Source organism: Peromyscus eremicus, chromosome 6 (assembly GCF_949786415.1).
Source record: "Peromyscus eremicus chromosome 6, PerEre_H2_v1, whole genome shotgun sequence".
Lineage (NCBI taxonomy): Eukaryota > Metazoa > Chordata > Mammalia > Rodentia > Cricetidae > Peromyscus > Peromyscus eremicus.
Window position 1 is genome coordinate 106,054,163 of NC_081421.1, and position 15,807 is coordinate 106,069,969.

Consider the following 15,807-nt stretch of genomic DNA (forward strand, 5'->3'; position numbering starts at 1 on the left):
CTTGACAAAGCATTGAATGCTGTCAGATCCCCAGGGGGTCCTCATGCTATGTATGCCCTGGCCCTCACCCTTCTAGCTTGACGAAGCGTTGGGTGACTTGTGCCAATCACTGATCCTCACCTGATCTTGGGGATGCCTGAGATTGTGATCATGGATCACATTTGTTTTTTTATTTTTTATTTTTCTCTCTGTCGCAGCCATGGGAAATAAGGCTTCCTTCTGAGTCCCAATTCTCCTCTGAGAAATGGCCCAAATATCCCTTAGATAACAATAAAAATGGCCACCTAATGGCTCCTTGGACTCCAATATTTTACAGGAATTATCTAACTTCTGCCAGCGAACAGGCAAATAGAAAGAGTTGCCTTGTATCCAAGCATTTTTTTTTTTTAACCTAAGCTCCAAATCCTGCCTTCTTGATTCCTCTCTCCTGCCCACATGCTCCTAGCTATGCAACTTGAACCTGAGGAATCTCTGACTACCACTCTGGACCCTGCCAATGAACCTCCACCTGTCCAACCTCCCACTCCACTCCTGGCATCTGCCCCTTCAGCTCCTCCTCTAGCCTTCCCTCTCCAACATCAGGCTGCTCCAACTGCCCGACTCTGGCTCCCACTGTCACTTCCTCCTGTCACTCATTCTCAAACTGCCCTGAGGATCACAGATGAGTTTGGGAGCAGGCTAAGACACATGCAGATGAGGTTCATCAAACTAATGCTGCCCATCCACCCGGGGCCAAGGTGGTTCCCGATAATTCAAGATAAGAAAGAAAATCCATCTCATTTTTTAAAATGGCTTACAAAGGCTCTCTTACAACATACTAGCCTCGATCCTGAGAGCTCAGAGGGCAGACAACTCCTTAGGACCCACTTTGTCTCGCAGCTTCCCCAACATTAGGGCTAAAATTAAGTGTCTGAAGAGAGGGATGCTGACCCCACAGTCAGAAGTCTTAGCTATAGCATATAAGGTGTACCATGGGAGAGATGAGAAAGCCCATAAATGGAACTGCCAAATGCTGGCACATGCTATCTAACCAGCAGCCCAAAGCCTCCAGGTCCCTGTTGTAAATGTGGTAGAGAAGGCCACTGGGCTCGTACTTGCCCTGCCCAACGTGGGCCACCATCTGGGCCTTACCCAAAGTGCCACCAAGAGGGACACTGGTCAGCTGACTGCCCCTGTGCACCTCGGGGTATGGGGATATCAAAGACCATCCTTCAGCCAATTTCCTAGGCTTGGCCATGGGTGAGGATTGAAGGTGTCATCTCTCACAGGGAACCTAGGGTAGCCATTACAGTATCGGGGTGATCCATTTTCTTCCTTTTGGACAGTGGGGTTGCTTACTCAGTCCTGAGGGAGTTTTGGGGTCTCACTTCTCCTCATTTCCCTGTTGGGATAGGGGGACAACCTTACCTACCTTATCAGATCCCACTACTTAATTGTATTTTCAGGGGTATCCCTCTCACCCACACATTTTTAGTTGTGACAACCTGCCCTGTGCCCCTAATGGGAAGAGACTTTCTAGCTAAGGTAGGAGCTTTTATTTCATTTGCTCCCCCCATTTGCCTCACTCCAGACTCATCAGCAGCTCCTCTCCTCATCCTCCTAGCCTCTCAGCCTACTAGCTCTGGCATTCCTTTCCCTTGCCAGCCTCTCAGGTAGACCCCAAAGTCTGGGACACCTATCCCCCTATTATTATCCAGTTATTACTCAGCTAATTGTTACAGTACCACCATAGAGCCAGAGGCCAAGGACCATCAAGTATACCCAGGAAGTAAGGAACAATAACAGTCCAGAGGTATTTACATCCCCAGACTCAAAAGGGTCTGGATTCTGAAAAAAACAGACTTTAATATAACAATCTATTGCTGTTAAATGCCCTCAGCAATTGATCACCTGTGTCTCCTGGATGCTAAACAACTAAAGAAAACAGGTTCTGTGAGGAGGTTTGTCTCAGATAAGGCTTATCTCAGGTGAAAAATAAAAGCATGTTCCAGATTTCTCTCTCTCTCTCTCTCTTTTTCTCTCTGTCTCTCTGTCTCTCTCTCTCTGTCTCTCTCTCTCTCTCTCTCTCTCTCTCTCTCTCTCTAATGAATAAAATTCTGATAGCAGAGTACTAAACATTATAACATCATAGCTACCAGCTCAAGATTTTAAATTCCCTGTGGCTGCTTCTTAATATGTTTAAAAATTCTCCTGAGCTCCAGAACTAACTTGAATCCACCTGATACATGTCAGATCCACTCCAGATAAGTATAATTCAAACTTTCCTGGTCCCAGGACCCCCCTACCTCACCCTGGGACCCCTCAGGGTACCCTCCAGGTAAATTTTTTTCTAAACTTCCTCTTCTGCCTCACAACAGCCACAGAACCCTAAGCAGCAGAAGGCAATGGATGACTCCCAAAGCAGCGGAGGACAATGCACTACCTCAGGACATCCAGCTACCCTAAAAGCTCCTTTCCCTACATCCAAAAGTTAACCGACACCTACCGAGTCAACTGGAAGCAGTTTCGGGAGACATGGCACCCCCATTCCCATTCACCCACCATTTTTATAATAAACAAAGAGTCTAGAATGATAGGATTCCTAGCCACACCCCCATGACTGTGCATGTACTGGCAAGATGCTTAGTCATCCCAGGGCCTTACGTCCTACATAATCCATGTGCTGCGTGATCACATAATCTTTGCACATGTGTGACATAGCTACATAAACCCATATACACATGTGTGGGGGAATCTATAAAAGCAGGTCCCACATACCCCTCCCTGCTTCTTCCAGAATGATCATTCCCATAGGCCTAAGCATCCCTTCTGTTCACTTCCCTTAATAAACTCTTATAGTGGGCTTTGTTGTACCTCTTGGCTTTTCTCACACAGTAAACAGTGCCACTTAATAAATAACATTGGTGCTGAGACAAAGCAGGCCCTCCCAGTGCTCTACATCTGGGATCCTGTACCCAGGTTTACTCTATCTATGACTGCCCACTTTTCCGTTTGTCTGGCCACCAGACTGCTTTGTACAACACTGGCTGCTTTGATTGGTGAATTTTCCCTTTCCACCCAGCAAAAACAGGCTTCAATCTCTAGCCATTTCCCACTGTGGTCTGAGATATTTTCATTGTCAGACCCCTTGGGGGTCCTTGGGAGAGGTTTCCAGAGTAAATGGTTGCCATCTACTCACAACCTAGGAAAAAGACATGTGGGTACAAGACAAGTAGATGAGTAGACAGTGTTAAGAACTAGTACAAAGCCTCCTCTACAAGCTTCTATGTTCCTAGTGAAATGGTACAGAAAGTCTTAAAGAAATACATGAGTCATTTTACTCTTACTCTCTCACATAAAAATGTCTGTAGGCTTTTCCTCAACATGAGAATGAGATCCTTATGTTTTATTATAGACTAGAAGACCCATAAGACCTTGCCCCACCTTCCTTCTCCATTACCCAAAATTACTAAGTCCCAAGGGTGGTACAGGCACATAGCAAACTCTAACAATCCCTGGATTTTTTGACATACTTATCTGTCTAACTGGAAACCTCTGTCCTTTTCCCTTCCACATCTGATTAGTTCTTATACAGTACACAGTCCCAAGCAGCCTCTCTAAATCTTTCTTAAACAACCATCTGAAATTCACTCCCCCAACCCACAGCAGTGGTTCTCAACCTTCCTAATGTTGCCACCCTTTAATACAGTTCCCCGTGTTATGGTGACCCCCAACCATAACATTATTTCATTGGTACTTCACAACTGTGATTTTGCTACTGCTATGAATTGTAATATAAATATTTTTGGAGATACAGGGTTGCCAAAGGGGTCACAACCCAAAGGTTGAGAATCTTGGCAGAGGCTTTATGGCTGCAAGGAAGATGATTTCTCACCTGAGCAGCAGAGGTGAAGGAGATGGAGTGGAAACATCTAAAGATTGTATCTGGTGGAAGAAGGTATTCTGGGAAATCTGGGAAGCCTTCCTTGGAGGATCAGCCTAAGAAAGGTTCTGACTTTGAGAAAGAAGAAAAAGATCTGGGTGCTTTGGAAGAGGGTGTTGACGAAGAAAAGACTCCAGTAATTGATAAACATGGAAGGAAAAGACTTTCTGCAAGAATAATTGGAGATACAGGAGGTAAGGTAAAGAATATGCTGGGGGGAGGGGGGAGCTGGCATTAACAAAGCTCTTCTTGCCAAGAGAAAAAGAACAGACATGTATACAAGCACTTCCTTCAAAGCCAGTAATCAGAAAATTGAGCAAATTTGGAAAACACTAGAACAGCAAACACAGAAGCTTAACAATGACTATTCTCAGCAGTTCATGAGTGTGCTGCAGCAGTGGGACCTGGGTATGCAGAAATGTGAGGAACAGGAAGAAAAACTAGCTGATCTCATTCAACAAGAGTTTTCAGCAGCCAACAACTGTTCAGAACCAAAGACTGAAAGCGATCAGACAGCTACATGAGCAGTTCATAGAGTTTGGAGTATGTGGAGAAAAATAATGATAATCTATTTACTGGCTATCTTAGGGTTTTCATTGCTGTGAAGATACACCATGACCATGGCAACTCTTATAAAGAAAACATTTAATTGAGGGTGGTTTGCTTACAGTTTCAGAGATTCAGTCCATTATGATCATGAAGGGGAGCATGGCAGCATGCAGGTAGACATGGTGCTGGAGCTGAGAGTGCTACATCTTACAAGCAACAGGAAGTTGACTGACTGTCACACTCAGTGAAGCTTAAGAAAAGGACCTCAAAGCCTGGCCCCCCACAGTGACACACTTCCTCAAACAAGACCACACCTACTCCAACAAGGCCACATCTTCTAATAGTGCCACTTCTTTTGGGGGCCATTTTCAAGCCACCACACTGGCACACAAAGTGAACTTTAAAAAGAAATGGCTATGTTGTATTAAAAAAATAAAAATAAAATAAATAAAAATTTAAAAAAAGGTTAAATGAAAACTGTAAATTCTATTTAAAATTGCAAAAATATGGGTTAATGCAAGCCCTGGATGTTTTCTTTAATGAATTTTTTTCTGAGAAAGAGTTTATCTGTGTACCTCTGACTGTCCCAGAACTTACTCTGTAGACCAATCTAGCCTCAAAATCACAGAGACCTTCCTGCCTCTGCCTCCCAAGCACCAATATTAAAAGTGTGCGCCACCACCGCCTGGTAAAGGTATTCTTTGGTTGGTTGGTTGGTTGGTTGGTTGGTTAGTTGGCTGGTTTGGGTTTGGGTTTGGGTTTTTCCTAGACAACATTTCTCTGTGTAGCCATGACTGTCCTGGAATTTGCCCTATAGACCAGGCTGGGCTATTTTACTATTTAGTATGTACTTCTTGCCTCTTCCTCAAGAATGCATTTCATGAGAAGCTTGAACACTTACTAGCTTCTCTTGTTCTCTCTCTCCAGCTTTATTTTTGTACTCTGTACCCTGGGATAAACATATTTGTAGCTGGAGTTGATCTCCAGTCCCACCAGGGCCCGCTCAGACTCAAGTAAACACACAGAGACTTATATTACTTATAAATTGTATGGCCATGGCAGGTTTCTTGCTATCTAGTTCTTATATCTTAAATTAACCCATTTCTATTAATCTATACCTTGATACGTGGTTCGTGGCTTACCGGTATCTTTACATGTTGCTTCTTCTGGCGGAAGCTAGCAGCGTCTCCTGACTCAGCCTTCCACCTCCCACAATTCTCCTTGTCTGTTTATCCCACCTATACTTCCTGCCTGGCTACTGGCCAATCAGCATTTTATTTATCAACCAATCAGAGCAACACATTCAAAGCATACAGAACATCCCACAGCAGATATTTGTGCTCATTACTACCTCTCCTAAGAGAATAATAGCCCTAAGACCACATGCACTAGGTCTAGTCTAGTCATTCTTGTGTTTTCTAAGCCTAGAAAAATATCCAACATAAAGTAGTTTCTCAATGGTATCTTTTTTTTTTTTTTTTTTGCACTGCTAGTGATTAAACATAATGAGGCAGAATCCTCGGCCCCAGCCCCCTTTTTATTTTTTATTTTGAGACTGACTAAACTGCCCTTGAGGCCTTGAACTCAGTCCACAACACAGACAGGTTTTGAATGTGGCCATTATTATGCCCAGACCGCAGGGACCTCCGAAAGACCACCACAGAGACCGAATCCTGTATGTAAAAGTGAAGAGCCTTTATTTTCAAGCTCCAAGCTTGGTCTCTCTGTCTGTCTGACACAGTGGTGAGAACAGAGAGCCCTAAGCTCAGGCAGGGTGGGGTTTTTATCATAGCAGAGGTTGGGGTGAGGGGATTTCCAGGATTCAGGACCCTGATTGACTGACATTTGTCTAGGTGTATCTATAAAACAGAAATAGGTGTGTGCTAGACTCAGGCCATCTTATCTAACCTTATCTAATAGTTGGAATGTTTGGGATGTCAGGTACTTCCCCTTAGATGTAGGCCCTTCTTGGGTGGGGTCAGCTTATTACTTTTCCTGGGTCTGTTTCCTGCCAGTAAGCCTGTCACAGAAGCTGTGTCTGGGCCTCCAAGCCTGTCATGGCAGCTGTGTAGTCAAGCTGTTTGGGAACCCACAGCCATCCTGCTGCCTCAGATTGCTGAGTACCTGGGGTTACAGGCCTATACCATCAGGCAATATCTTTTTCATTAGTGTATATTAATTGTACAAGACAATTTGTTTTGTTATGACATTTTTATACCTGCATATTATATCCTTTTATCAAATTCGACTCCTCTTACCTTCTCAGTCCCCCTCTTTTTCCCTCTAATGAATAATGTTAGGAATTATATGCAGCGGAACCCCCAGATGCAGTGGTGGGCTGGCAGGCGGCCCAGTCCATGTGGGCATGACATCGGGGTGGCAGGTAGAGATACATAAGTCAGACGCTGTATCTGCATGGAAATGGTTTATTATAATAGAGAGATGAAGAGGTAGAAAGACAGAAAGAGGGAGACAGACAGAGAAGGGGGAGAAAGAGAGGGGAAAAGAGAGGGATAGAGGGGGGTGAGGGGTTCGAGAGGTTCGCACCTAGTGGGAGGAAAATGGAAGAGACAGAGAAGAGAGAGAAATGGGTGGAGTTTTCCCTTAAGAATAGGCTTCTATGTCAGGGCATAAGGTGTCACCAAAGGGTGGGATCAGAATATTAACATTTCTCCATTTTCAATTATATTAAAAGGAGGTGAGTTATGGGAGCCAGTAGGGGAACAAGGGTGCTGAATTCTCGAGGCTACTTCAAGTTGATGAGGGCAAAGTGGGAAGGGGAACCCAGGAGTCACGCACGGCGTGAGTGAAGAAGCATCCAGTTAGCTGTCATTGTGGAGATCTCACGTGTCTGTTCCTTGAGTGAGCTGAGGGGGCAGGTTACAGCAGTGAACTGAGGAGTGTGCTCTTCAGGATTATAGGAGCCATTACATCGGCCATTTCTCTGGAGGTGGGGGTGCATCCATCTCAGTTGGTGTCCTTGGTTGGGGGCTGGCCTAGCTGGAGAGCCCCTTGGCCCATGTATGGAAGGAAAACTGCAAAATATTCTTGAAAATTGATGAGATTAAAATGGGCTCTGGAGACTGTTAATTTTTATCAGAACAGATTTTTTTGATGCAGTAGAATTTTTCCCAGGGACCTGTAGGTATCTGTAAGACAACTGGGAATAGATTTACATCATAGCAAAAAGGGTTGAAAATCTATAGAAATTTAAGAGTCTTAAGAACTGTTTGTAGTCAATGTTCTATCGGTTTATCAAAGCTGCATTTATAAGTATTAAAACTTTCAACCTCTGGAGTTATATCTGAAATCAGTCTATCCTGTCCCATGAAGTCTGTGAATGAGGCATTATAGCTGAAGTTTTTTCTGGTCTTGCCCAGCCCTACAGACTCCGCAGTCACTTATAAAAATAATCACTCAGAAGCTTATATTAATTAAAACTGCTCAGCCATTAGCTCAGGCCTACCACTGACTAGCTCTTACATTTAAACTCAGCCCATTTCTGTTGATCTATATGTTGTCATGTGTTCCGTGACTTTACCTGTGTGCTGTTACATGCTGCCTCCCTCAATGGCGGCCTGGCGTCTACTTACTCAGCCTTCCTGTTCCCAGAATTCTCCTTGTCTGTTTACCCTGCCTATACTTCCTGCCTGGCTACTGGCCAATCAGCTTTTTGTTTATCAACCAATCAGAGCAACACATTCACAGCATATAGAACATCCCACAGCAAGGCATAGCTTTATAGGAAACTTATTAATGGACTGTCAGTAATCTTGGGATTGGGGCTGTCTAACTGATACACTCTAGTCATCAAACATTGTCAGACCTGAGAAGGATAAATTTAAAAAGTGAGACAGCTACCTGGGCAGCAATCCCAAGTCTCTCTGTGGTCATTGATGTCTTGTACAAAAGCCCAACAGACAGCACTTATTCAGATAATAGGCCTAGAAGATCTGACAGATTTTTTTTTTTCTGTGGAGTAGAAATTTGGGGGAGGACTGTCCCACCTTGACTTTGCATTATGGGGCAATCGGTCCTTCCATTATTACACCTATTCACAGTCTGGACAGGATCCCAACATGCCACTACATGGAGGGCCTTGCCATAAGTTTCCAGGTAAAGGTTCTACAGCCATCTGTCTTCTTGGAGAAGTTACAAGATGCTGCTGCCAGGAGCTAACATGTCTCTTTGCCACAAAAAGCTTTTATATTAAATGCCATATTCTCAGATCTCTACAGGTGTTTGGGGGCTGGGGGAACAAAATCTGCTAGATGTATTTATAATTTTGAGAGCATAAATCTGAATATACAGGTTTCCCAGTTAGTTACAGCTTAATAAAGTTAGCAAGGGCAGGGGGGGCTAACTTTCTTAAGCCTAAATAGACCTTGAGTGAGGAGAGGACATTCTTTAAGCTGTTGGCAGTGTGTATCTGAATCTATTACCATTTTTCAGGCCCCGTAGCTGTAGTTCTGATCTTTGAGAACAGCCAGATTATCTAGGGGACCCCCAGATGCAGTGGTGGGCTGGTGGGCAGCCAAGTCTATGTGGGCATGGCAGCAGGGTGGCAGTGGAGATACACACCCCAGACAGTGCATTCTGTGTGGAAATGTTTTATTATAATAGAGGTGAAGAGGCAGAAAGACAGAAAGAGGAAGGGGGAAGGAAAAGAGAGAGGGGGAGAGAGAGGGTTTGAGAGGTGCGCACCTCATACGTGGTGGGAGGAAAGCAGAAGAGGAGAGAGAGAAAATGGGCAGAGTTTTCCCTTAAGAATAGGCTTTTATGTCAGAACATAGAGTGGCAGGATCAGAATATTAACAACATCTCTTGATGGACAGCTCTGATAAATGAGATAACCCAAGGGCACAGATCATATAATGGAAATATACTCAATCTTCAAGAAATGCTGCCTGCTATATAACGATAGCTAAAACAGTATGTAAAACAATTGTAAGCACGGCTGTGATGGTTCAATACTTCTGCCCTCAAAATCCCTTCCTCACTTCTGAGCCTGTAAGTACATAACCCTTCTTCCCGTTCCTAGGCTCATTCCCTGAAGCTGAATATATGTCCTATTTGTCCGCTCTTTTAAAAAATTAAAACAGGGCAGGGAAGATGGCTCAGTGAGTAAGGCCACTTGCTGCCAACTCTGACCACCTGGATTGGATCCCTGGGATCCACAAGGCAGAAGGAAAGAACTGACTTCCCCAGGTTGTCCAGGGTTGCCTCCCTGAGGCTGAAGTCCTTGTTGCTGAACACAACACATACCTTGTCAGGACTTGGAAAACCCGAGCTGGTTCTGACCTGGAAACCCCTTCCCTGAGGTCTAGTGTTATTATTTTGGTTTCTCATGCCTAGTCCTGTGGGTTTTGTCCAATAGTCTATGGTTCTAGTGCGGATCTTTGTCAGCTTCCCATAAAATGTTTCCCGTTTTCAGCGATTCTCTTCCCTAAGTCACAGTCAAGGGAAATGAAAGTTAAAGAAAGAAAACGGAAAACGCCTCAGTGCGGTTCTGAAGGAATACAAAAAAAAAATCTTCCTTTCCTGACAAGACCGTGAATTTCAACTCTTCCCATTGGAGGCTTCAAAGCAAAACAAAAGTTGGTTCGGTTTGGTTTATTTTTTAAAGATTAGAATTCTTTTGTTCTGCAAACTGCCAGCTCTCTGAGGGTGGGATAGGGAGGAGCTGGCGTTCGGTGGCTTCTGACTGACAGTCTATTCCAGGACCACGCTCCAGCAACGTCCATCTCAATTCCGTGATCCCTGATCCTCCCCCGCCTACTCTGGATCTATGGACACGCCTCCCGCCCCGCCTCCCGCCCCGCCCCTTTGCCCTCCCCCCCCCGCACCGAGGGACACGTGGACTGTCCCGTGACGTCATGACGCGGCGCGGCCCAATCAGCTGCGACGTCGAGGACATTTTAAACTTGAAGGCGGGGCGGGTCCTGGAGCTTGGTGGGCGCCATTGGGCTTCTGCGTTTTCCTGGGCTGCAGCGGGCGGGATGGCGGAGGAGGCGGCGGTGGCGGTGTGCGTGCGGGTGCGGCCGCTCAACAGCAGGTAGGCGGCGGGCCGGGCGGCGTGGGGCGGCTGCCTGCGGCGGGCGGCCGCGCTGCCCTCCCGCCTGGGGACCTGCACCCCGGCCCGTGCTGCCCCGGGTCACACTGACGCCCCGGAGCTGGACTCCCTGTTTGCAGCCGAAGACAAGTTCAGACTGCGGCTCTGCAGCCGACGACACTGCGATCGTCGTCTGATGGACGAGGGCAGAAAATGTGCAGTAGTGGAGGAGGGTCGGAAATGCTCGAAAGAAAAGGCAGGAAGTGGGAGATGCAGTCTCCTGGGTTTGCTAGCTTCTGGCGTTCAGCTAGAGATGCTAAAGCTTTTGGTGTTCGCGAAATTGGTATTGAACGAGTTGAGATTCTCAAAACTGGGAGTTTCTTGTACTTCAGAAGTTCCTTCCCTAGTTTAGGCAACGTTGTCTCCTAGTTAGCTTTAGCTGTCAACTTAGCAGCCCAACTTTATTTGAGGGAGTTTCAACTGGAGGGTTACCTCGTTGAGATTGGCCTGTGGGCATGTCCTTGTGGCGTGTTTTCTTGGTAACTAGTTGATACAGGAGAGCTTAGGCCAATGTGGGTGGTACCATCCTTATTCATGGACTCCAAGGCTGTATAAGAAAAATAGCTGAGCAGTAGCCAGAGACATCAAAACAGTAAACAGTGTTCTTCCAGATTCTGCCTCTGCTCCTGCTTGAGATCCTGCCCCAACTTCCTTCAGTGCTGGAAGTGTAAGCTGGAATAACCTTTTCCTCTCCAAGTTGCTTTTGATAAGACTATTTTATCACCGGGCAGGGGTGGCACACGCCTTTAATCCCAGTACTCGGGAGGCAGAGGCAGGCGAATCTCTGAGTTCGAGGCCAGCCTGGGCTACAGAGTGAGTTCCAGGACAGGCTCCAAAGCTACACAGAGAAACCCTGTCTCAGAAAACCAAAAAAAAAAAAAAAAAGAATATTTTATCACAGCAACAGCAAGCAAACTAGAACAGCATTTGTACCGATGTAAGCCATTACAATACACTGTGAAAAGTGAACATGGAGAATGTTGGAAGAGACAGACATTGGCCCTTCAGAGGTGACAGATTGCTTGGGGCACCTGGTGTCAGGAAAATCCAGAAACTTTCTATGAATGAAAGGATAAGTGGTTACTTGATGGATGGATCACAGAGATTCGACGGTTCATTGATGTGGTGCGTGGTGGGTACAGGAGTTTAGAGGAAAATGGCATTGAAGACAGAGTGGTGCCTGTGGTAGCTCGTGGCTTTAATCCCAGCGCTCTGGAGGCAGAGGCAGGGTATCCGAGTTGTAGACCAGCCTGGGCTACCTAGTGAGTTCCAGGCCAGCCAGGGCTGCATAGTGAGACACTGTCTCCAGAGAGAGAGAGAGAGATTAGTGACATGATCCAGGTGATTTATGGCATGTTAAGTTTTCTAGAAGTTTCCAAAGGTTTTTTTTGTTTGTTTGTTTTCTTGTAACAGGGTTTCTGTGCAACATCGATGACTGTCCTGGAACTCCTCTGTAGCCCAGGCTGGCCTTGAACTCAGAGATCCACCTGCCTCTGCCTCCCAAGTGCTGGGATTAAAGGTGTAGCCACCACCACCCTGAGGGTTTTTGGTTTTTTTCTTTTTTAAGGATTTCAGACAGGCAGTAGACCCCCCCCCCCATGCAGCCAAAGATAACCATGACTATAGCTCAACATAAAATCATAATCATACTTGAAACTATAAAATTTCATTTTGCAAGAGGTTTTTTTTGTTGTTGTTGTTGCTGTTCTTTGTCTTGTTTTGTTTTTCTTTTGTAACATTCTGTTGTAAGGTTCTCGGGGTGAACTTTGTAGATGACAGCATCATGTCACATGTGAAAAGTCAGACACCCCTAGAAAAGAAGGTAGAGAATTCCCACAGAGCTACCCCTGGTCTGGCTCCAGAGTGCCCCTAGTCCACTCCATCTAGCCTTAAACTACCTTTTGTTTCTCTTGTTACCCTCTGTATGAATTTGTCTGAGAGTCTCTAAAGGTGCAAAGCCTATGCAGACTTGGTTGAGGAACAATCCGGAAAGGAAAACCATGATATTCCTTAACTGAGAATTTGCATTTGACATTGTCCCTTTTTTAAAGCTTAGGTGAGAGGTGTTGGGGACAGAGATTAACTTGCTGAAAGGTGTAATTTGGAGAACAACAAAAGGGCCCTTTGCTACAGCTGGAAAAGGCTAGATCATCCTTGGGGTGCCTTTGTGTCTTGATTCCATGGACCCTCGTGAACCTACACCCATACCTGATACACAACGTCATAAGCAGGCCGGGCAGTGGTAGCACACACCTTTGATCCCAGCACTCTGGAGGCAGAGGCAGGCGGATCTCTGGTTTTTGAGGCCAGCCTGGTCTACAGAGCGAGTTCTAGAACAGGCTCCAAAGCTACACAGAGAAACCCTGTCTCAAAAAAACCGAAAAGAAAAAAGAAAGAAACATAACCAGAGTAGCACTCTGTTTTGCTCTCCTACCATGCTGGTATTGGAGTGAGGGGCTTCACTAGGGAATTGATGGGAAGCAGATCACTAAGCTTCATTGAAGAGAGCTGAGTCCTGACCCTCCCAAGGTAGACTTTTTTGTTCTTGCCGACTTCTGGAGTATTCTTCAGAATGAGAAATGTTTTAAATGATCCCTCCTGTGCTGTGACCTCTGTGATCACTCACTGAAGTGTGGTTTTCTGTTCTTCCAGAGAAGAAGAACTTGGAGAAGCCGCCCATGTGTACTGGAAGACCGACAACAATGCTATTTATCAGAGTGATGGGGGGAAATCCTTCAGTTTTGGTAAGTTTATCAAAAGTTACCGTATGCTGGGTGTGGTAGCCTCTGTTCCCTGCACTCTGAAGGCGGGGAGGATAAGGAGTTCGAGGCCAACCTGAACTACAAAGTAAGTGCAGTAAACAGAGCCATTTTCCCAGACCCTACACTGTCATCCCATTGTTAAAATTAAAGTGACAACATTTTGATCAGAGAAGTATAGGAAATAAAATGATTTCTAGTAAAGAGCAATTTTATAATAGAGTTTTTAAAGATAAAACTGTATATTTAAAAGATTATAAAACCAAGATTACAGGTCCCCAAGAGTTCAGGCTTCGGTATTTTAGGCTTTGGTGGCCTGTGGTGATATATTGTGTACCCCCATAAAGCTTGCCTGGGGATCAGAGGACAGAGCCAGCCACTAAATTAGACATAGAGGTCAGGAGTGGTGACACACACTTTTAATTCAAGGCCACACTGGGCTACATGAGAGAAATATAGAACCAGGCAGTGGTGACACACACCTTATCCCAGGAAGTAATATGGCAGGACACAGAAAGGTATATAAGGTGTGAGGAAACAGGAACTCTCTCTCTCTTGAGGCTGAGGATTCCGTAGAGGTAAGCTAGTGGCTGGCTGTTCTGCTTCTCTGATCTTTCTTCAGCTTTCACCCTGATATCTGGCTCTGGGTTTTTTGTTATAAGACATTGTAAGACTCATGTTATAGTGGCCCTATACACATATAGAAGATTGGAACTCATCAACTGGTTGAGGTTGATGGTATTAAAATACAAACGTCTACCAACTCCCCTTCGCCTGAAATCCTGACTTCAACAGCCTCTCTGTGGTGCTTGATTTTCCCGTTTCTTCTAAGGGACAGCTGTTAGAAGCACAATGATTGCTGAGCTTCTTGTTGCCAACACATTTCCCTGTTTTAGAAATCTGTTCCCTGTGAACTTTTTCACCATGGAAGTGTCACTTTTTTTTTTTTTTTTTTTTTTTTTTTTAGTTCTCTAACAAGCCAAGATTCAGATCCTAGAATGGCAAATTTATCAGTACAAATGCCTAAATTTAGAAGACAGACGATTGTTTCATTTTTATTCAGTGTTTTCTTGATTTAGCTTGAGTGAGGCTTTTAGCAAGATACATTATAAAACAAAATTTCTCAAAAAATTAATAACTGCTCACGTTTCCTGAGTACTAATATGTTTGCAGTAGTTCTGTAAAGATGGTAGTGTGCCTGTCTTGTAAATTAGAGGCCAGGACCCAACATTGAGAGGATCTAATCAGGACTACCTAACAGACTCTAGACCCATCTGAGCCACTATGCCCTGCTGCCTTTGAAAGTCCATAGAGTTGTTGACGTATATGTTTTTTCTGAGATCAGAGCATTTTCCCTTTGAGAAGGGTGTTTTATGAAAAGAATAAGAATGAAATGACATCCTAGGTGTGTCACCATTTTAGATTCTGACAGTTTACTTCTTTGGGTATTTACTGATTCTTTGAAAATGCAGTTGATATGTTTGATTGAATTTCTGTGTTGTTCTTTTTAGATCGTGTCTTTCACAGTAATGAAACCACTAAAAACGTATATGAAGAAATCGCAGTGCCAATCATCAATTCTGCTATACAAGGCTACAATGGTTTGTATTCACTTTGTGTTGCAGAAACATCTTCAGTGTCTGTTCCATTAAGTATTGATAGTTTTATTCACTATAAGTTTGAGTCTTTGCATTGATTTATTTATCTATATATTTTGCTTGTTTTTACAGGTACTATATTTGCTTACGGGCAAACTGCTTCGGGAAAAACACATACTATGATGGGTTCCGAAGACTGTTTGGGAGTTATACCCAGAGCCATTCATGACATTTTCCAGAGGATTAAGAAGGTAACGACTTCACACTTCGTAGCACACATAGAAAAAGTAGTGGTAACTGAGTGGCAGTGGGTGTTTTCCTCTTGAAACAGTGAAAGGGAAAAAGAGATTCACACTCATTTCCTGACTTTCCTGGGAAAAGAGGAAAAGCATAGCATCGATTCACACACTTCATAGAACTTGAAGTTCTTGGATTAATTTTCCCGTTGAGTCCCGGAACAGTATTATTCCCAACCACAAGTAGACTAAATGAAGCAGTAGGAGATCCTGTCAGAGCAGTTAGTTCCATGTTAGCTTTGTTTGGTTACTAATGATCTTAAGTTGCAATAAAAAGTAGCCGTGGGTAGACGAGAAGGAAGGCAGCGGGCAGTGTATGCCAGCTGATCATCGGTTTAGGTTGGTTTGAAATGAGCATTTGCACGAAAGTAAAAGCATCTACTGTCAGGGCTTTCTTTTGAGCCTAGACAATTCATTATTTCTGAAATAGTGCTTCTGTGTTTTTTAATCAGCATACAGCTGTGGATTCTGTTGGCTTCACAGATAACTTTTCTTGGGGTCTTTACTCAGTGTGTGAATGTATGATGCTAGTTTATAAATGGGAGCTTTCTGATGCTTCACACATTTTGTT

The 15,807-nt window shown here is 44.5% G+C and overlaps 1 protein-coding gene and 1 pseudogene across 1 annotated transcript in view; both read left to right on the forward strand.

Moving 5' to 3' along the window:
* Positions 1-8,650, forward strand: part of LOC131913872 (synaptonemal complex protein 3-like) — an 8,783-nt pseudogene extending 133 nt beyond the window's left edge.
* Positions 8,651-10,388: 1,738 nt separating this feature from the next.
* Positions 10,389-15,807, forward strand: part of Cenpe (centromere protein E) — a 64,420-nt gene continuing 59,001 nt past the window's right edge. Inside the window, exons 1-4 of the mRNA XM_059266287.1 lie at positions 10,389-10,526; positions 13,236-13,327; positions 14,854-14,943; positions 15,073-15,191. Coding sequence (XP_059122270.1) covers positions 10,471-10,526; positions 13,236-13,327; positions 14,854-14,943; positions 15,073-15,191 — 357 coding nt within the window. The 5' untranslated portion in view covers positions 10,389-10,470. The remainder of the gene's footprint in view (positions 10,527-13,235; positions 13,328-14,853; positions 14,944-15,072; positions 15,192-15,807) is intronic.